We start from the raw sequence: 22,112 nt of genomic DNA, 5'->3' as shown, positions 1-22,112 counted from the left end.
AAAACTAAATCTTTAACTTATGATAAATGCAATGTTATTCCTAAATAGCATTGTACTAAGCACCTTAGCAAATACTATTCTTGAAAATAGCAATCATTTTTAATAAATATAAATCACAAGAAAAATATTTATTTATATTTGAATAAGAAAATATTATAAGATCATCATACCATCTTCACCCATATAGAAGGAGAAAACAAAAAGAGAAATATCAAGAAGAGCAAAAGCTAAACCAGAACATGGGGCAAAAATCGTACAGATTAAAATATGATATTTTATGCCTCCTGAGCCTTCCAGAATGGAATAGCATCTGACCAAATTTGCATTAGGTAATCATTATATAATTAGAAATAGAATGTTCAAGAATATGAAAATTATTGATTAATAGCCCTCCATTTCATAGTCAAAGGTTGTTATTACCATGAATTTCAAAAGTTAAAGAAAGGCTAATGGTACCTAGAATCCTCAAGTTTAAGTTCCACAGTAAAGTTAAGCAACACTTCTTGATCAAGAATACCACTGAATACAACTGGCTAATCAGTAGTATAGTCAATTTTAAAAAAGAGAAAAAGAAACAGAATAAAAGGGATTAAGATGACAGAATGGATATGAAAAGCTTGAAGACAAAAAGAAAAGCTATAGAAACTGGAAGAAAAAAGAGAAGAAAAAATAGATATGTATATTTCAACCACTTTAGAGACCATTCAAGGACAATAAATTGCCTTATTCAACTTCACAACTTGTTTATTATTAACATACACTTATCTAAGTGACTGAAAAAGAAAGGATAGTGATGAGTCTGGGAAGACTGCAGATTAAGTCTGTAAATTTCAAGCTCTCCAAATTTCCCCCAATATATATATATATATATATATATCTGTGAACTGGCAAATAAGAGCCCCACCATAGAAACATACTATAAGAACAGGAAAGAGGAAAGATCAGGGTTCATCTTCAGAGGAAGACACTGAATTTAAAAAAAAAAAAACAAAACTTCTATCTCAAAAAGTAATGCAAAATGACTGCCTGTCCAGAGAAGATTTATAGTAATCAAAAAAAGAATTTAAAAATCAAATGAACGACATTTAGGGGAAAAAAAGAAAAATAAAGAAAAACATGAGTATGAAAACAAAGTTAACCAGCCAGAAAAGGAGATACAGAGTCTCCAAGAATAAAATGATGCATATTTGTGAATATAATTTCTACATATATATATATACATATATACATATATATATTGACAATGTTCTCTTTGGTTTTGTTTTATTTTGCTATTCTGTTTTTCTATTTTTTCTTATTCTGTTTGCTTTTTAAAATAATATAATGATGAAAAAAGGAGAGAGAAATATGCATACTATTGTTTCTAAAAAAAAAGAAACAATAAAATAAAATATCTTTTAAAATAACTTATTTCATGCAAAGGGATTTTACTATGAGTTTCTGCACCTGAAAACTTTTCTATAAAGAAAGAAAAGGTAGTACATGACCTATGCTAGTCCCATTGGGTTGCTTCAAGATTACTATTTACTCTTAGGATAGAAATGTTAGACTTCATGTTGATTCAAAACCTGCTCCATCTTTTGAAACTTCCCTCATGGGTGTCAATTAGTTCCATCTGGATCTGTGGTTTTAGTTATGTTGGCATCTGCCTATTAGAAACCAGCATACAGCTGTCAATTCATTTCACATAAGACTTTTGATATCTGTCAGATGCTATCTACCCCTGAGACTCAATGATACAGAAAAATGAGTTTGTGGTAGTTGAGTATCTATAAAATGCATGTCTTCTTTATATGTGGCAACAAATCCATGATTCTAGCCATGTCTTTTCTTTGAATTATTTTCACCTTCTCTCCTCTCCTAACTTCAAAATCTATTTTTTTTACCTTCCTCATCTTTAATGTTTCTCTTTTTTGAATATTTTGAATATTCTCAATTTGAAAATATCTACAAATAGGTAGAACAAAAATAACTAAATTCAAGCTAGATAGTCTACCTAAGGCTATCTTGGTGATCTGCACAGTATTGTTAGCTTTCAGTCATGATGAGAACTGAAAGCAATTTCCTCAATCCAAACCAAGTATCGGGGAGGACCAGGTGCTGGAAAAGAGGAAGCATGTTTTCTTAGAGAAATATGGCTGTCATTCTTTCTATGTCAATGTCAGCAGCAGATAAGCAAATGACTAGTTTGCTTCCTTCGCTGAGATTCTCTAGATGTTTAATGGTTCTCCACTGAATTGTAGCTGATATTCAGTCTATCTTTTGCAGGAAAATATTGATTATTCACTTTCTGAATCTAGCTTATAATCATCAGAATTATAGCCAAACCCAGTCAACACAACCAGTTCCTTAGGTAAACCCTGCCAAATTTGTGTGTTGAGATAATGATTTCATATTACTTTTCCTCACCCCTTGTCCTTTCCTCTCCTCACTTCTGCTCGCCTCCCTAATCCTGTCTTCCCTTTTTCTCCCCTCCCTTCCCTTACTTTCTCCCCTTCTCTTCTCTCCTTTCTCTCTCTCTTTAAATGAATAAATATAATATATATATATATGTATATATATATATATAAAATGTCATTAATATTATGAGTAGAAAATACTGGAATTGAAGTGAGTAAAGTGCTTTGGAAACCCTAAAACACTTTTAGTATTTTAATCACATTTGAATAAATTATTATTATCAATACTAATAGTTCTTTGTATTCATACCATTATTTGGAGGGGAGTATATTTTATTATATACTAGTTCCAACACTATCATTACTTGCTAATAAGTTACTTCTCTGATTTGGATTTTAATAGGGGAAATACTTTATTTTATATAGGATTAACTACATTCCTTCACTAAAGTGCTATTCTGATTTTTCAACATGATGTGAAAATGACCCCAGATTCCTAAAGGCTATGCCAATAGAACATATATTCCTGCAGGCACTCGTAAGCTGGAAAAATTTTGAAAACAGACTTGCTGAAAAATGACTGTATGGATATATATATATACATATATTGTACTTAACATATACTTTAACATATTTAACATGTGTTGGTCTACCTTCCATTTGGAGGAGGGGGTTGGAGGAAGGAGAGGAAAAGTTGAAACAGAAGGTTTTGCAAGGGTCAGTGCTGAAAAATTACCCATGCATATATCTTGTAAATAAAAACTATAATAAAAAAGAGAAAGCAAGCAATCTGATTTGTTATACATGTTAATCATGCAAAATATATTTCCATAGTAGTCATGTAGGAAAAGAACACATAGACTAAAAAACTAAAATAATGAAAATTAAAAAGAGAGAGAGAGAAAGAGAGAGAGAGAGAGAGAGAGAGAGAGAGAGAGAGAGAGAGAGAGAGAGAGAGAGAGAGAGAGAGAGAGAGAATAGATTTGCTGATTTACAAGAATGAATAATTTGGAAAGATTTATCATTGGGTTGGCCTAGTGGTGATTTTTTTTCATATCAATTCTCACAGACTACCTCTTAAATTTTAAAGGGATTTCTTTCTGCATTCTTGGAGGGAGGAACTACATGGATATAATCACAAATGCTTGAAATATCAGTATTTAATATTTTAGCTTTAAGGTCCTCCACTATTTTTTTTTATTTTTCCACATTCATTTTCCCTACTCACTGATCACTTCATCTGTTCTGTTTCTTGAAATTCTCTTGAATTCCACATTCACTAGGCAAGAATTAGGATTCACTAAGATCCACCAGTAGATTGGATGATGATGTCTTGGATAGAGTGGAGTAAATATAAACAGGATAGATGGGAAGGCCCAGAAAATGGAAGGACAGATTTACAGATGTTAAGGACTGTAAGTCCTCCATTTCATCAGAAGGATTAGAATATATTTATTCAACCAATGTAAGCATCTATGTGGCTTTTCTAGTACTGCTGCCCTATTAGATTTGAGCAATTTGGAGGCAGGAAAGGAATGAGAGGAGGTTAGAGACGAAGGCAAATTCTTCCTTCTACCCTACAGTCTGATGGAGTTTGGACAATCTGAATAGTCAGGAAATAAGGTCTGTACTGATGAATGAACTTGGGTTCATTACCATAACACAAGAATTCTTTACTTCTTCCAAGTACAGATGTATCTTTAAGGATATAGATTAAAAGGCAAATCATATATCTTTGACCTTTCCAAAAATTAACTCAACATAAATAAATGTTAAGGAGTATCTTTAAAGTGGGAATGAAATCACATAGCATCTCAGACAAATAAGTAGGACTCTTTGGTGGTACCTGAGTTTCAGTAGGGGGAGTTGTCTTATTTTATAAATATGTACATGAGTTTCAGGCATGTTTTTGTATTTGTTGACAGAACCACCATCTTCTGATGCTAATTACTATCTCCCTAAGGCATCAACATTGATCTTGTCACAGCTTGATGGGACTTAACATTAGGAAAGATTTGGCTGTGTTTTTTCCCCATCCCAAGAAACTTAGCAAATTTAGTTGCCATAGTGACTAGTTGCACAGGAGTAAACACATCTGTTTATTTTCCCTCAAAATATCTCTTTAGATAATGGAAAGGAACAAGGGCATTATTGATGACTTTCACAGATTGGCATAGATATTTAACTTGTCTTTATACATGTGAGTGATTTCCCTTAAACGATAGTATCATTAACAGACATGATTTCTAAATTACAGTAGAAATTCTTACCTAATAGCACTGCTGCCAACATCAAGATCTTGTGCTGTAACAGCTCCAATTATGGTCCCAACGGGAGTGTCTTCATAAACTTCCATGGTATAGAGAGGCTTGCTAAAGACTGGAGGCTCATCCACATCCAGCACACTGATCTTCACAGTTGCAGTATCTTTGAAAGGACCCACTGAGTGGAAGCGGTGGTCAAGATGAAGGTTGGAAGCCTCTACTTTGAAAGTATATGCCTTTTTTGTTTCAAAATCTAATGGCTGCAATAAGAAAAAGTCAAAAAGAAGGGAACACATAAAATATGGCAAAACTGTGAGCTGCACTTTTGGAACGTTCCTATAATTTGCAAGATTAATTTCTGATTTCAGTGTTAGAGATTGCTATGTTTAATTTCCTATTTGCTAATTAGAGGGAGAAAGACTTAGATTAAGAATAAAAAATACATATTTGTAGAAGAACTAATGCAGAATGTAAAAAAATAAGAACATATGACAATATTACCCATTTGAATTTCATGCACACTGGCTTTATATTAAAAGTTAAGTTAGGAGATACTAGTATTCAATACTAGTATTGAAAGAATCATTCCTTCGTGAACATTGCCATCTAGTGGTTCAAGGATATAATGAGCAGCTCTAGAGATTTCATTTTGTAAATATATATTTGATATATTTAAAATAATAATAATAAATATTAGGTTAAACGATTAAATTTTTTGTCATAAATTAAAATTTTCCTTTATTTTTTAAACTTTCATTTTTATTTGTTTTCCCTATTCTGACTTCCTTTGATTATCTATTCCCTTGAAATGTTTTGTGATTTTTGTCATTCTGATGTGGGTATTTCCAATAATACTATTATAGCTCCTCTCTAGGCTTCTGAGAAATAAGGCTAGTTCCCTTGCAGGACAGAGTCCAGTATTGTTTGTTATACCTCATCCAGACAACCAGGCCCTAAAAGCTTGGGGGAGAAGTTATAAAAACAACAATAATAATGATCTTAAATAGAGCTTTGTATTTTGTTGATTATATCATTAAAGTAACATATTTAAATAATGTAAATACATACCAAGGACTGAACTCCTTAAGATAGAGATTTAGAATACCCTAGGGATTTAAACACAGGTTATAGATCATATAACCTGATCAGTGAAAATAAAAGTAAAGGGATCAATAACATTATAAAATCTTAAATACAGAATGCAAAAATCTTCAAATTTATTGATTCTCAATAGTATTTCTCTAGAAAGAGCACTTAGGTACAAACGTGTTGTGAATCATATTACTATGGGTAGACAGATATGTGCACTTATATGTAAATATGTATGCATTTATCTATATGATATATATGTATAATATATGTATATGTATTTTAAAATTATTTTGATCAGGCACTCATCTGGTTAAATTAGAAATCTAATATTGCACCTGACTTGAAGAATATAAAGATTTTCTAATCATTTTAGAAAAGGGATTTTATTATATTATTATTAAATGAGCACCAGAATGCTTTGTAGCCAAATGTCTGAGGTTTCTAAGATAATTGTCATTTGGGTAACTTATATGATATTATAACTGCTGTCTGAACAAAGCAGTTCATCTCCACTGCCATCATTTCTCATTTCTGAGAAGAAATTAAATAGTACAGTTATCAACAACTGACTCACAATAATCATAAAATTCAGACAATCTTTTGGAATTATTCAAATTAATAGAATAATTGTACTTGAATTACCCCAAAATTAAATTAAATTGTTGGGTTTTATTCTAATTTATCACAGAGAGACTATATTTGGATCAGATCAGTATCTCTGATTTTTTTAAATTCTTATGAGTATTGTATTATATATGGATAACATATGTATATTATTATATCAGATATTTCTATATAATAATATCATATGGCATGTAATATCATTTATACTGTATTCACACACACACACACACACATATATATATATATATATATATACATAAGTATAGTACAGTTATTTTTTTGTTTTTATGGCAACTTTATTTCAGAATTTATTCATTCCCATGTTCTTAGCTGATGAACAAATTATGCTTGTGACAAGGATAAATCCAATTCATATATAAATGGAGCCTTAACAGTACAGATTAGTATAGTTTCAAGCTTTAGCTGAACTCAGATTTTTTGAATACTTTATATGCACAATATTATACACTCATACCTATCACTTCAAAAAAGAGAAGAATGTGTAATTTCTCCTCTATGAAGTGTTTGAAAATCCCTGTTTTCTTTAGCTCTACTGTTCTTTCTCAATCACACCTGTTTCTTCCCTTCTTTCTAACTACTTCTCTATTCCTCCCCCTGTCCATTCTCATTTCATCTTCTTTTTTCTACAATTTCTTTTTTTACAGAATTGCCTTGAGAAGCTTCCGCAAAGCCTAAGTCCTGTTTTTACTCATTTTTAATAACTGTAACAAAAAGAACAAGAAAATTAAATTCCAAACTGCCAAATGGTTTATTTCTTGAATATAACTATATAGATTTACCAAACTAGTTTCTAACCTCTGTATTTAATTGTCTAAATCTCTGGGCAAAACTTCTAGGTTTATATTGGCAAAAATAAAGCAATACTACCCTTAGTGAATTTAGAATTTATTATGCAGTATGAGATGAGAGAAGGGAGTTGGGAAGAAATGCAATATGTATGTGTATAATAAATATAAGTTATATAGCAAAATAATTTCAAGTTGTAGAGAACATGAATAATTAGGAGTATATATAGAAGAAGATCCTCTAGTAATAGTGACTTTTTTGTTGTTGTTGAGGCAATTGGAGTTAAGTGGCTTGCCCAGGGTCACACAGCTAAAAAGTGTTAAGTATCTGGGGATCAGATTGAACTCAGGTCTTCCTGACTTCAGGGCTGGTTCTCTATCCACTGACTTATCCTTAGTCACTTATCCTAGTCACTTTTAAGTAGTATGCTATTCTTTTACAAAGATGAAGCAGAAAATTGAAGTGCTAGTAAACCAATTGATAAACCAATTGACTGTGACAGAGAATGCATGAAAGTAGGTAGTTAGGTTATGGAAACCTCTAAATGCCAGCATAGGAGCTTATATTTTAGGATATATTTATTGATATTTTAGGAATATGAATTTGTCAGTTATGTGAAAGACCAACTTTTAATCAATTAGGAAGATATAATTTCTCAGGTAAGTTGGTGGCCATGAAACTGGAGAGAAAAGAATAACTATAAAAGATGCTCTGAAGATAGAATTGAAGGTAAATTATTATACAGGGTACTTTATATCCTAAAGCCTTTATATAACTGAGAATATGTCTTTTATTTACAAAATCAATCACAGGGGTTAAACTTGATGTGTGAACAATTTCTAGGTGCCTCCACTGTGTCAATTTAATGAGTAAACTAGGTATAATCTGAAGCAAAGAACACAAGTCACATAGGAAATATTTTATGGCTGATGAAAAAGAATCAGCTATTCCCTCATGTTTTGGATAAAAATAGCAAACTAATGAAGAAACAGGAATCTCAGTAGAAGTTAGCCTAGTTATAGAGCTTGGGCCCAAGTCCCTAGAATAGAAATCTTTGGAAGTCAAGGTGGGAGTGGAATCTATGTTCCTTCCCTCCTGTCATTACCTAGACCAGAGCATAGCCTTTGAAAATCAAAATACAAAAAGATTTAACAAGCCATTTGCATTGGTAGCAGTGTCCCCAAGGCTAATAGTTTCATTAGTGTGGAAAGGCAAAGACAAACTAAGTGTACAAGGATATTCTGACTTTCAAAATTCAGCAGAAAACTACACATACCCAAAGGGAACTTCATGAGGTCACCACAAAAGGAAAATAGGACTTCTAGTAATGATTAGTGTTAGCATATTAGATGGGGGTCGTGTGTAACAATATTAGGAAATACCCCTAACCCACTCAGGATTAGAATGCTCTTTGGGGTCTTATTCAGGCAAAAGAAGTTAGAGTTGGAAAAAGTCCAATATGCTACTACATTTAGATATGAAAGTTGAGAAAGAGGGAAAAATCAAGGTTATCTTAAATGTTGTCAACCTGGGTGAATGGAAACATGTTAGTTCAGTTGTTTTTAGTCATTAGGAGTTTTCTTAATTCTGCTCCAGGCTTGGAGTCAGGAAGACTTATCTTACTAAATTAAAAATCTGATCTGAGACTTTAATTAGCTGTGTGAACCTAAGATAGTCACTTAACACTGTTTGTCTAAGATTCCTTGTTTATAAAATAACTGGAGAAGGAAATGGTAAAACAATTCAGTATCTAGGAAAACCCCAAATCCAGTTGTGAAGAGTTACACATAACTAAAATATCACTAAATAACTTAACAACAAAAAATGGAAAATGGGAGAAAAAACAAGAACAATGTTAAGTAACAAGAATCAATCATCAATAATTTGGTGGGTTAGGGAAGCTTACAATCTGCTCTTCAGAAAAAAAAAATTAATGAATCAAAGAAAAAAATACTCGGGAATATAAGAAAAACAGCATATAGTTACATAAGCCAATTTTTTTTTAATTCAGAAAGTTCAGATTAAGAACTTTTTAAAAGTTCTACCTCCCCTATGAAATCTACTCCAGATGGTAGGTATCTCTTCCATTTGTAACTTTTTAGCCTTTATTATATCCAGCTATTCATCTGTATTATTACATATTCCCTGTTAACATCTTGTAATGGATTATCTTGAATTGTTGCTTGTTTCTAGTATTTTCATTTAACTCCTCCTATATGAATGTATTCCTAAATGATTTGCAAACTGCTCAAGATGGGAATTGTATAGAACATAATGGAAGAGAACCTATAAAGTGGAATATGCATTGGATTGCTATTAGAAGACAGGTTTGAATTATACCCAATTATACTCATCTGACACTAGCCTATCAAATCAATCAATAAACATTATTAAACTCCTAGAATTTTACTAGGTATCATTGTAGTAGGAATAAGAGACACAAAAACAAAGAATAAAAATAATCCCTATTCTAAAGAAGCTTATGTTCTAAATCATTTATTATTTGCTTAAAATTGGCAAAATAAGTTACAAATGTTATCTTATTTGGTCCTCATGACAAGCCTTCGAGAAAGATGATATCACTATTTTGTAATTAAGGAAACTGAGACTGGAACAGATTTATTTGTTTATGACACAGAATTAGAACTCATATCTTCCTGACTCCTCTGTTTTTTTCTTCTGCAATATGGAGAAATTATGTTAAGACTAAATTAGGTGAATATTGTGCCATTAATAATAATAAAAGTGGGATAATAAATCCTTTGGGGCTGGAATTGACTTCAAAAAGATGTCCCTTTTTATAAAAATTAGTCATTCCTTACTTTATTCCTGTGTTTCTCTAGAGGAAGACGAACATATGTTTACAGAGTTATGCTATGAAATTCTAAAATATAGGCTAAGTCATTTTAGAATTTTTTTTCTCTCTGGCTCAAAATAAATTATAATTAGAGTAGGGAAAGTAGAACATTATAAAACAATGGAGATCAGAGGGAATCAGAGGTAGAACTTTAGTCAAGGTATAATTTTTTCCTGCTAGTATTCTATAAATTTGTTCATAAACTTGCTGATTTTGCTGATGATAAACCCAGTTTCTACCTACCCTTTAGTGGCCCAAGTACTCATACTAGAAGTCAAGATCATTATAGGTTTATTGCAGTGGCTTCTTATAATTACCAGTAAATTGCCAGTTGACTTCAAAGAACAATTATGATTCCCCAAATTTTTCTTTTATTCTTGGAATTTCTTCAGATGAAGAGTTACCCATATCTAAAGCAGAAACTGCCCTAGAAATATTTGTGTGGCACAGTGGATAGTGGTAGACTAAGAATCAAGAAAACTTAATCCATATCTTGTTACAGAGATTTATTAGTTGTGTGACTTTGGGCAAATCAATTAAACCTCTGTTTGCCTCAGTTTCCTTAATTGTAAAGTGAGAATAACAATAGCATCTATCTCATAGAGTTATGTATATATGATAAAATGAGTCAATTTTTATAAAGCATTTTCATAGTGCTTAATTCATAATAGATAATATCAAAATTCTGCTTTTATTCTGATATTAAATTAATTTGAATTGAGGAATAAAGAAGGAAGGAGATAAAAGAAGGCAATAAATTAGAGCTAAGGTCCAGGCATCTTAATGGAAAAATGTTTCCAAATGCCCCCAGAATGATTATTACCCTTCTTGGAATGCATAAGCAATAATGATGATAATAATAATAATAATAATAATAATAATAATAATAATATTTATATAGTGATTTGAGATTTTCAAACAATTCTATTATTTAATTCTCCCAACAGCTCTTTGAAGTAAAAGCTATTTTATCCTATTTTACAAAAGAAGAAACTGAGACACAGAGAATTAAATTACTTTTCTGGATTCACATAAGTAATATTTGTTTGAGGCAGGATTCAAACTTGAGGATTCTGGACAAATAGTGGAGTAGGTTAGAAAATTTCAAGCTCTCAGAATTTTCCCCAGAAGTAAAATAAATGTTCCTTAAGATGAACACACATGGTGAAAAAGATTTTGTGCAGAACAGGAGTCCTCCTCGGAAAACTCAAAGAAAGACCCCAGAAATTGGTTTAACCTGTGTGAAGTACAAATACCTCCAGGCTTGCTCCACAAAAATAGCCAGTGGGAAATCCTGGGCTAGTTGGATTTGGTTGAAGCCTCAGTTGGAACCTTCCAGTGGGGAATTTGGGATCTGATTCTAGGAAGACTGAGAGAACTTTTGCTAATTAGGAATGCCAGGCCAGGCTATGCTGCTAAAATACCACTCTGGGAGAGAAGGAAGCAGCACAGGGAGTATAGAAGCAGAAGAGCAGGGACACTGTTGGTTGCTGGCACTTGCAGAAAGGTGGAGTTTTTGATTTGAGATTCCAGATCAGAAGGGAAAGCTGAAGTAAAACAAGACTCATCACAGTCTCACCCACCCCAAGATTAGATTAGATTAGATTATACTAATCATTCTTTAAAAAAAAAAAAAAAAAAAAAAACAGGCAAAGAAAAAGAAAAACCCAACTATAAAAACTTATAATGGATATAGGCAAGATTGGGGTTCACTTTCAGAAGAGGACAGTGAAGTTAAAAAAAAAAAAAAGCCTTTTCTACTCCAAAGAGTAACATTAAATGGCTACCTGCCCAGAAAGAATTTATAAAACAACTCAAAAAAGACTAGATGGATTGAGGAAAAATTAAAAATTTACAAAAATAAAAATCATCTAACAAAAAACAAGAAAATTATAAAAAAAAAAAAAAAAGTTAGCCAAATAGAAAAGGAGATAGAGTCTTAAAAAGAAAATAATTCTTTGAAAATTAGAATTGGGCAAGGGAAAGCATAAGAGACAAAGAAATAATAAAATTAAATATAAAGAATGAAAAAAATAGAATAGGATGTTAAATATAAGAAAAGTAACAGGTCTGGAGAACAGATCAAGAAGATAAAACATAAGAATAATTAGAATTGATCAAGGGGAAGTCCTAAGGCCATGAGAGACCAAGAAACAACAAAACAAATTATAAAGGATGAAAAAAATAGAATGGAATGTGAAACTTCTTATAAGAAAAACAACAGATCTGGAAGAAGAGGAAATATAAGAGGAAAAAAAAAAAATATATATATATATATATATATAATATAAGAGGAAATATAAGAATAACTAGACTGCCTGAAAGTTGTGACCAAAAAAAAGAACTTAGACATATTAATGCAAGAAATATCCACAAAAATTGTCCTAGAGTGGTAGAACATGAGAGGAAAATAGAAATAGAAAGAAATCCACCAATCACCACCTACAAGAGATCCTTTGGTGAAAACACATAGTGATATTATTGGCAAGTTTTGAAACCCTCAGATCAAAGAAAAAATTTTGAAGGAACAAAAAAAAAAATATCTATTTATCTATCTATCTATATCTATATCTATCTATACATATATATATATATATATCATGAAATGTATAGCATCCTCCAAAATCTATAAATAAATAAGGGGGAAAAGAATAGGATAAGGTTGGATATAGGAACATAAGGAGTAGAATTTATTAGGGGAAAAATTAGAGCTAGTGATCATTGATTTTAGCCAAAATCAAACATAAAGATTCAATGAAGAGAGAAAGCTACATTAAATATTAGCTATATTAATATTGTTTTAGATGCATATTTACATATAGGTAAACACATATGTATATATATATATATATATATGTATATATATATATATATATATGGGAGGGGTATATATGAGTATGTATGCATGTAGGTCTATGTATGTATATATATATATATATATATATATAGTGAGTTTTTGAGTGGGTACAAATATATATATTTATATCTATATCTATGTCTACCTATATTACATAGATATAGATATATAGAGAGAGATAGTAGATATTTAGCTGAAGCCTGCTTGGAGAAGTTGGAGGGATGAAAGGGGAAAAAAAGAATAAGGTAAAAAGTTTGCAGCAGAGAACATACGAATAACCTACAAGGAATTTTTTTTAAATGAAAGGACACTCATGAATATAATTTATTCTATTATTATAAATGCTTTCACGAAATGTAAATTTATTTTTATATATTTTGAATCTTCTCTGATGTTTTGCTAGTCATGTGATAATATTTTGTTTTGCTGCATCTTTCTTTTACTATTCTGTGTTTTTTTTTTCTTATTTTGTATTTAGTTCAATACAAAATGAAGTGAAAATGACTCAAACTTGAAATTTTGCCTTCCTAATTCTAAGACTAGCATTCTATCCTTTGTGCCACTTAGCTGCCCAGGTACCAGATAAACAGAGGTACTTTTTGTTTTATTAAAATGTGAGCAATGTGATATAATCAAAATTCTTTAGAAAAAAAGATTGAATATACTAAATATGTACTGCCATGTATATGTATAAACACATGAACATTTGTGTGTATTCTTACTTTAATATTACAATGTCTATTTACATATTATTATCCTTAGGTATATATTTATTTATTTTCTAGAAGGTTAAATATGTGTTTAGAATAAAAATAATTTCTTCCTGATATGAGAAAATAGCCATTCTGAGGGAATTGTAGAAACTATGTAGAAAACCATATTGACTCCATCTTGTTACTGAATTCTGAATCTAACTCCATTCCCTTTCTACAAAATTATAGGTCTAACTCAATTTCTCTGTTGTGTCAAAAGTTTATTAAATTTTTATATAATTTTAAATTAGATTTTAGAAATATGAGAAAGATTTGTTGCATTGTTTGAACTTAACCTTGCATAGGTGGGCATCTGTCCTTATATCTACTGGTTACTTAGAGACCTTTAAGTAAGGATCTAGGTTATGTTGACCAGAAACACAGTCAAATCCAAAAACTGATTATACAAGGAATTTTTTCACAACTATACATTTCTAGCAGTCTACATATCTTATCTGAAAACTGGTTCCATACTGGTGAATCAGTTATTATCTCCACGTTCCTTTGAACATGTATCTACTTGCCAGAAGTAGAAGACTTCTTTTTCTAATTTCATGAATTTGTATCTATTCTCTCGCTAGTCACAACTAGAAAAATAAGTTATCTAATTTTACATCTTGTTTTATTTTAATTAATTGTTCTTACTCAATTAGTTGTTTTAAATACATAAAACGTTTCCCTCTATTTGGAATTCAGTGCCAAAGTTGAGGAAGCCTAGTTCTGATTTTTTAAGCAATGGGCATGCACTGCATAATAAATGAACATGCTCAGAAACTGGAACCTTTGTTTCCTTTGTCACTTCAGATTCTACCTACCTTTTTGTAAAAGTAACCACAGATATAGTATACAGAATACTTTTTCAGCTTTTTTTTTTTTCCCCTTAAAACACATGATTTGTTACGTGGTTTGGCAGGCATGGGTGAAGAAAAATCCTGAGAGAAATTCTGATTACAAAAAACAGACAATTTTTTTTCAAAATAATATGCACATTATATATCCATATATCCATATTTATATATGTATATACATATATATTTCAAATTTTTATTCAATATTTTTTCTTCACCAATTCCACAAAAATCCTTGTTTCCTCAAACTAGTCATTAAAAATAAAATAAAATAAGAAACTACAGCTTCATTGTGATAACCATAGTGGCATTTTCCTCCCCAGAAATATACAAAAACTTAACCAAAAGAAGAAAATGAGCAATAAATGGGCAAAAGAAGTACTAGAATGACTGAAAATGAGATACATCTATATTATAATGTGATTGTGTTCAAAAGTAGCAGAGAATTCCCCTGAAAAAGATCTAGAGAAAATAGAAAGCTACCAGTGTTGAGCTTAGAAGACCCATATAATGACAGTAATAAACAACGTGATAAATAGCAGAATTCCACAGAGCTGCAATGGGGATAGCCCAAGAAAAAGAATGCAGGGTCCTCAGGGCAAGACAAAGAATGGCTGAATAATCTACACAAAAATACATCAAAGGAAGAGATCTTGGCCATAGCACAATGCTACAATTTTTTAACTAAAGCTAGAGTAATGAAAATATCAAATAAAACATCTATCACTATTAAAATATGCATATGTGTATCACATATCACACATCACATACACACATTTTAGGTGTATATATGCTATGTATAGATGTATGTGTATGTATATATGTATGTTTATATAGAATATATAGATGTTTGTATGTTGCTAATCTAATACTATAACATCTGAAAGGATTTAAGAGGGAAGAGATTGATTTTCCACAAAGATTATATGAATATCAAGAAGAAACAAAGTAAAAAATTAATTATTTAAAAACTCTAGAGGAATGATTTAGAAAGAAAATAGGTAGCTTAGAAGAAAAAAGCCACCAGCCAAGAAAAAGAATACCTGAAAATAAGAATAGATCAAAGATAAATCAATTACTCTACTAACATCAAGAATATTAGAACAAAATGAAAAATAAATAATACCTAAGAGAATATTAGTTTTCTCATATCAAAAACCAGTGAAATGGAAAACTGGCCAAAGAAATATCCTGAAAAATCATAATTTTTTTAAAAAATTCTGGATATTATATTTCAAGAAATTGTAGATGAAAACATATCAGATCTGATAGAACTAAAGGATAAAGTAAAGAGAGAACAAATATATTCAGCAGTTCCTGAAAGAAAACCCTCAAAAGAAAAGCCTCAGGAATTTCATAGTTAAAATTCTGAGCTCCCAGGGTACAAGAGAAAAAAAAAAAAAGTGAAAAAGATTGCAAACATCTAGAAAAGAACAATTCAAGTAGGAAGGAAGACAATTAGGATTTCTAAGACCTGAAAGTTTCTACAAAATGTTAGGAGAAGGACAGGTAAGTAGTACAATGGATAGAGCACCAGCCCTGAAGTTAGGAGGACCTGAGTTCAAATTTGCCCTCAGACACTTAACACTTCCTAGCTGTGTGACCTTGGGCAAGTCACACTTAACTCCAATTGCCTCAGCAAAAAAAAAAAAAAAAAAAAAAAAAAAAAAAAAATGTTAGGAGAGCAATAAAATACACTAGAAAACAAAATATATAAAACAAAAATAAGTTACTTTGCAATATACATTACTATGGAATAAATGTAATCCTACAGGGGAATGAACTTTTAATTTTTATTTTAATAATTATTAATAATCTATACTACCATTATATTTATGTTATTATATTTGTGTTATTATAATAATATTATTATTACATAATTTATATTATAATTATTCATTGTAATAATTTCTTATGAAAAACCAGAGCTGAATAAGAACTTTGAAATTCAAATAGAAGAATCCAGAAAAACCTAGAAAGATAAATTCATTTGAACAGTTGGAAAGAGAAGTATGATAATGTATTTACAAACATTCTAATGAAGAAACATATTCTTTCAGAACCTTATATTTTCAAAGTTAGATAAGAGGAAAAAATCAAAACATATTTAGAATAGATTGGTTCAGTTCTGAGAGTTTAAAGAGACAAAGAGGAGGTTAGGGTAAAATTAAGAAATACAATAGGGTAAAAAATGGAAAAGGAAGTGAATGAGAAGAATTAGAGTTATTTCTCTGTTTTCAAGAAGACCAATGACATCACATGGGTGATGACTTCTGTGTGACTTAGATTTAACTGAGACAGAGTTGCACAAAGTCGTCAACCTCATTTCCTCATCTGGAGCCATCAAAATCCAGTGGTCTGACAAAAATCAAGATGACTGGCCCACGATGCTGCTCATGACCTTAGCGTCTTCAGTGTTTGACCACACTGCACACCATCTGCTTCAGCTATTTTCATAGCTGTTGGAACAAATTGTTCTCATTCACCCACTCTGTTGGGGAAATCTTCATATGCTTGGGGTAGACGTTACCTTAACGCACCAATGGGTTTGAGTGCTATTAGTTACCCTCAACTTGGTTTAGTAGCTATGGGCTCCTTAAACTTTTTCCATTCATGACTTATTTACACAACCCCCCATATTAGGTTACAAGACCCCTTATGAAGTCACAGCCCACTTAAGAAGCTACAGTTTAGTTAGATGGTTTTACTGGTATGTGGTTCCTATACATGTTGCAGCTTCTCAGAGCCACAGCGACAGCTGGATGACAGATGAACTCAGGTGGATGAGCAGGCCTGAAAACAAGTCCTCCAAAAGCTCTCATATTATAGGGTGTTAATCTTCCCCCAAAAAAAATGAGAATACTATACAAACCATGAAAAAGGGATGAACCTAATTTGAATCAGACAAAAGAGAATTAAATAAGCACATTAGTGTAGAAATACATAAAACTCAATAGGGAGAGAAAAGTTTGGATGTGAAGGGCAGTTAACAGTGAGGAAAATACCAGTAGGAAATGGGTCTTAAAAAAAAAACAAAAAAAACAAAAAAAAACTTCTTTATTGTGAAATGGGAATAAAATGGGGGAAGACAAGAAGAAAAGAACTATATTCTAAGGAGGTACCTTGATTGTTTCTTAGACAATGAAGAATTTCTGAACATAAAGTGATTTACAAATGTAATTGAATGATATTGTACCTTAAAAATGATTAAAGAAGATTTCAGAAAATTTGAAATAATATGAATTGAAATAGCCTAAAAGGAACAGAATCAAGAAAATAATTTATTCAAAAAAGCAACATTGTTTAAAACAACAACAACAACAACAACAACAACAACTTGTAAGGCAATTTTGATTATTTAAATAACCGACTCTAAGTTTCCAGGGTTGTGAAAACATTTCCTGAGAAAAGTGTTTGTCACTAGATACAGAGACTACATATTTTTGGACATAGACATTTTGCTCAGCTACATACACTTGTTTTTGTTTTTGTTTTGTTTTGTTTTTAACATTTTTTTTGTTTTAATTTACTTTTAATTAACTGAGGAAAAGTGCAAGTTAACAATAGTGATGCCAATAAAAAAGATCATTGAAACTTTTTTTTTTAATTCACAGAAGACAACATAATGAAGGTCAAAAGGAACACAAAAAAAACAAATAACTAAAAGTAATGCCAACTGAAAATAATATGTAGATTATATTACTTTTAGTTAAAAAATAAAGCAAAGGGAAGAAGAGGTATGAAATAAAGATTACAATTTCACATATAATATTTTTGTGTCATGTTGTATATATGGAAATATTTTTCACATTTAAATATAAAATAAAAAAATTTAAAAGATCAAATTCTACATTTTCTCAATATGTCATGATTTCTTATTATTTAAAATATTTGAGGAGAAACTATATGATATTTTTTAGGATACAATGCCATATATAAAAACTAGGTTATAACTTTAGTGACAGTCATTCTGTTTTAATTACCTAAAGATGCCAATTAGCAATGTGTGAACTTCAGTGACTTTACAAGCAGCAATATATTTTCATTTTGCATATCAGTTTTAGGCTATTTTAATCTAGATGCACTGAATATTTTATCACTTGAACTGGTCTTTAAGTTTCATGAATCCATATCAGAAAGTCAATACGTTAAAATAAACTTAGCAGATTTCATTCAACTTAACAGGGCAGAATAGCATAGTTTTATTGGAAACATTCTTATGTTCCTATTTGGAGCTGACCTAATTACCAGCCTTGATTTCCTAGGGGGAAAAAAAAACAAAGAGCAACACAACTTTCTGCTGTGTATATCTTTCAAATATTTCTGTTTTGTTACTCACACTATGTTATTTTCATACAGGAATCATTGTTTGTACTTGGTTCAGTGTAGTGTGACACAAGGGGCAGCATGAAAGATTTTCCACCAATATCAAATGCCTTGGAGGGATTTGTAAGGTTTCACAATTTTATTCTGAACTTAAAGTGACATAGTGATATGGGAGCCTGTCTCTGTTTATAAAGTGGATTTGAGGTGGAGAATCAAAAGAACAGAAAACTTTCCCTTCATACTTTCCTTCCTAACTATCCCTGATCACTCTTTTTATCTGTTCACCTTCTCCCTTTGAAGATCAGGAAAAAAAGAAAGAAAAGAGAGACAAAATAAAAAGGAAAGTGTGGAGGTAGGGGCAGAGATGAAAGAAAGAGGAGCCATGGAGAATATTTAGCATGCAGTCCAAAGAAACAGGATAAAATTAAAGCCTTCTCAGACTGAACAGATATACCATCCTGCATCAACACTTCAAGCCCAGTACTATATTTAACTGAAATGTTATTAAAATAAATAAGAAGCTGGTTGTAAAACCACAAAAAGCCTCCGATTCAAAAGTGATGCGTAGAATTTTGGTAAACAGAGAAGAAACTCCAATTAGTTTATCCAATAATGAATTTAGATTCCATTAAGTTCAGGGGTTAGGGTAGAAGAATAATTTGTAACAAGAAGATACTAGGGTATGGAAAGAAAACTAACTTTTTTAATATAATGAAATATTAATATATTATGCAATAAGTTTTTTTGCCAAATATGGTTAATATTTTTTCATAATGCATAAATATGAATCTGGACATGCTGATTAGGCACAATGATTTTTCAAAGCATCACTAAATATATATATATATGTATATGAAAAGTTATAGAATGCATTTTATCTTGATTAAGATTTTTGACTCTAGAACTAAACTTATGTTAATATGGTGGTCTTTGATCAGGCTCTGACTCAAATCCCATTACTGAATGAAGATAACTTCCTGAGGTCAGCAGTTATAGTAAGAATTTAAGTAAGGAAAAAATAGAAAACAAAGTTAGAGGAGGATTGAAAAGAATCAGGAGAAAGAAGGTTATAAAAGATAAAAAAGACATGACAAGTTACACAGACTATGTACGAGCAATACACAGGCTAACCCGGCAGCCATAATTTAAAGAAAAAAATCAGGGAAGAAGATCATGACTCTCCTGACCATTTTAAATTTGTACCTTATCCTGGTGTCCCATAAGACCCAGATAAGAGACAAAGAGGACTTGTGAAGAAAGAGGAAGTGATGAACAATCCATCTGCCCACTGCAACTATTATTCAGTCTGATATTACATCATAGATCCCTGCCTTATTTTGATGACTGGAACCATGTCTGCTAAATTAATTATATTCACATATAAATGATTACACATACATGTATTTATGAACATATGTATATATGTAAATTCTTTGCTTGTTTTGGATTAGTAATTTTCATTATCTAGATATCTGAGATGGAGAAAATTTCTTTAACTTTCCATAATAGCTTGTTAGATTCTTTTGTCCATAAAGTTATTGTAATCAATTTTCTGTTCAGTACTACAGTTATGGAAAATTTTGCATCTATTTGGCACATTAAATATTACTACCCATGATTCTTATTAATGTCTTATCTCCCACTAAATAAACTTTTTAAAAAGTTTAAAAGAAAACTCCTTGAGGGAAGGAAAATGTTTAATCCAAGCTCTGGTGTATTCCCTACCCCCACTCTCATTTCTTAGCAGTTTGTTTTGGGCACCATGGGTTATTTAACATGCAGCTATGAGATTAGTATTTCAAAGATTAGGTTACATAGGAAGACTCATGCAGTTTAGAATTTTCTTTCTCATCATTTGAGCAATAAACTTTAAGCTTGTGTAACTTCACATAGGAATATAAAGAATGATGGGCTGAAAATTATAATTTAATGTGCCAATGTTTGAAATATATTATCATATTCCTCATATTTCTGTGAAAGGACACATTCATTATTCAGATTGGTGACCCATGTTTCAGGAATCCAGGTTCTGTTATGATGGACATTTACTAAAGTAATTTTATACTATATTAGGAAAATGACTAAATAATGATATTTAGAACTGCTTAGAGATCACATGATCTAATCCTTCAGAGGAAATGAAAGCAGGAAGATGGAGTCATTTTTTCCAAAGTCACTTAACCCAAGTGGAGTAATTGGTAGAAATGGAATTTAAAGTCAGGTGTTTTGGTCCCATGGCAGTGTTCATTCCATTGTATCACTCTGACTCTTTATCCAACTATGATATAAAGGGCGAAAAATTATAAAGATCAATGGCCTGATATTTTGAGATAAATTATTCATAATGATGATCTAGATGAGATAATTTTTTCAAGTATTTGAAAGACTGTCAAGTTTAAGATAGATTTATTTTGCTTCTCTTCAGAGCACAGAGTTCAGAAACAAATAAAATTCAACAATTATTAAATTTCTACTATGTATGAAATACTGGGTTAGTCCAGTGAAGCAAAAATAAAAATATTATTCTGCCCTCAAGAATCTTTCATGTCATTGGAGGTAGTCCCATGGAACATAACAATTTATTCACATATAGGTATACAAATATTTACATGTATGTAGTTACTTGCACTTACAAAGTAGACACAAAATATTCATTTTTGAAAGGAATGTAGTACTTTGGGTGAATCAAGAAAGATTCCTTCTAGGAGGTAACATTTTAACAGAGTCTTCACAAATGGTAAGAAGCCTATAAAACCAAAATGCGAAGGAAGTACATTCCACTCATAAGCAAACACCTGGTCTACAATCCAAAAGTGGGAGATCAAATGCAGCAAATAGCTAGCAGGTCGATGTTATAGGAACTGATGAATTATGAAGAAAATGAGCATAAACAAGACTGAAAGGATAGGTAAAAAAGAAACTCAAGGCCTTTCAATATAAATTTAACAATTTTGCATTTTATTTTAGCAATAGAGAGAACTACTAAACATTTATTTTGATGAAAGAGGGCAACTGGTCTGAACTATATTTTAGGAAAATCAGTTTAATATATGTGTCTAAAATAAGGGTGAAAAACTGAAAAGCTTGACCAATTAATAGATTATTACAATAATAAGAAATCAGTCAATTAACAAGCATTCATTAATCATTAACTACATGCTTGATACTGTGATAGGTGCTAGAACTGCAAAGACAAAAGCAAATAAGTCACTAACCTCAAGGAGCTCATATTTTATTGGGTGGGAAGTTGGGGAGAAAGATGTAACCAGGAATATTTCAAGTTCAA

General features: G+C 31.0%; 1 protein-coding gene across 9 annotated transcripts in view; it reads right to left on the bottom strand.

Annotated features, from left to right (window-relative positions):
* The window catches only part of CDH12 (cadherin 12), a 1,341,561-nt gene that overhangs the window by 62,546 nt on the left and 1,256,903 nt on the right, over positions 1 to 22,112 (bottom strand). For all 9 annotated transcript variants that reach the window (XM_074279079.1, XM_074279078.1, XM_074279081.1 and 6 more), the window contains one exon: positions 4,670 to 4,923. In XM_074279079.1, the coding sequence (XP_074135180.1) occupies positions 4,670 to 4,923 (254 nt within the window). The remainder of the gene's footprint in view (positions 1 to 4,669; positions 4,924 to 22,112) is intronic.

The sequence above is a fragment of the Sminthopsis crassicaudata genome, chromosome 1, assembly GCF_048593235.1.
Source record: "Sminthopsis crassicaudata isolate SCR6 chromosome 1, ASM4859323v1, whole genome shotgun sequence".
Lineage (NCBI taxonomy): Eukaryota > Metazoa > Chordata > Mammalia > Dasyuromorphia > Dasyuridae > Sminthopsis > Sminthopsis crassicaudata.
Note: the sequence above shows the minus strand (reverse complement) of the source record. Positions and strands in the feature narration are given on the sequence as shown.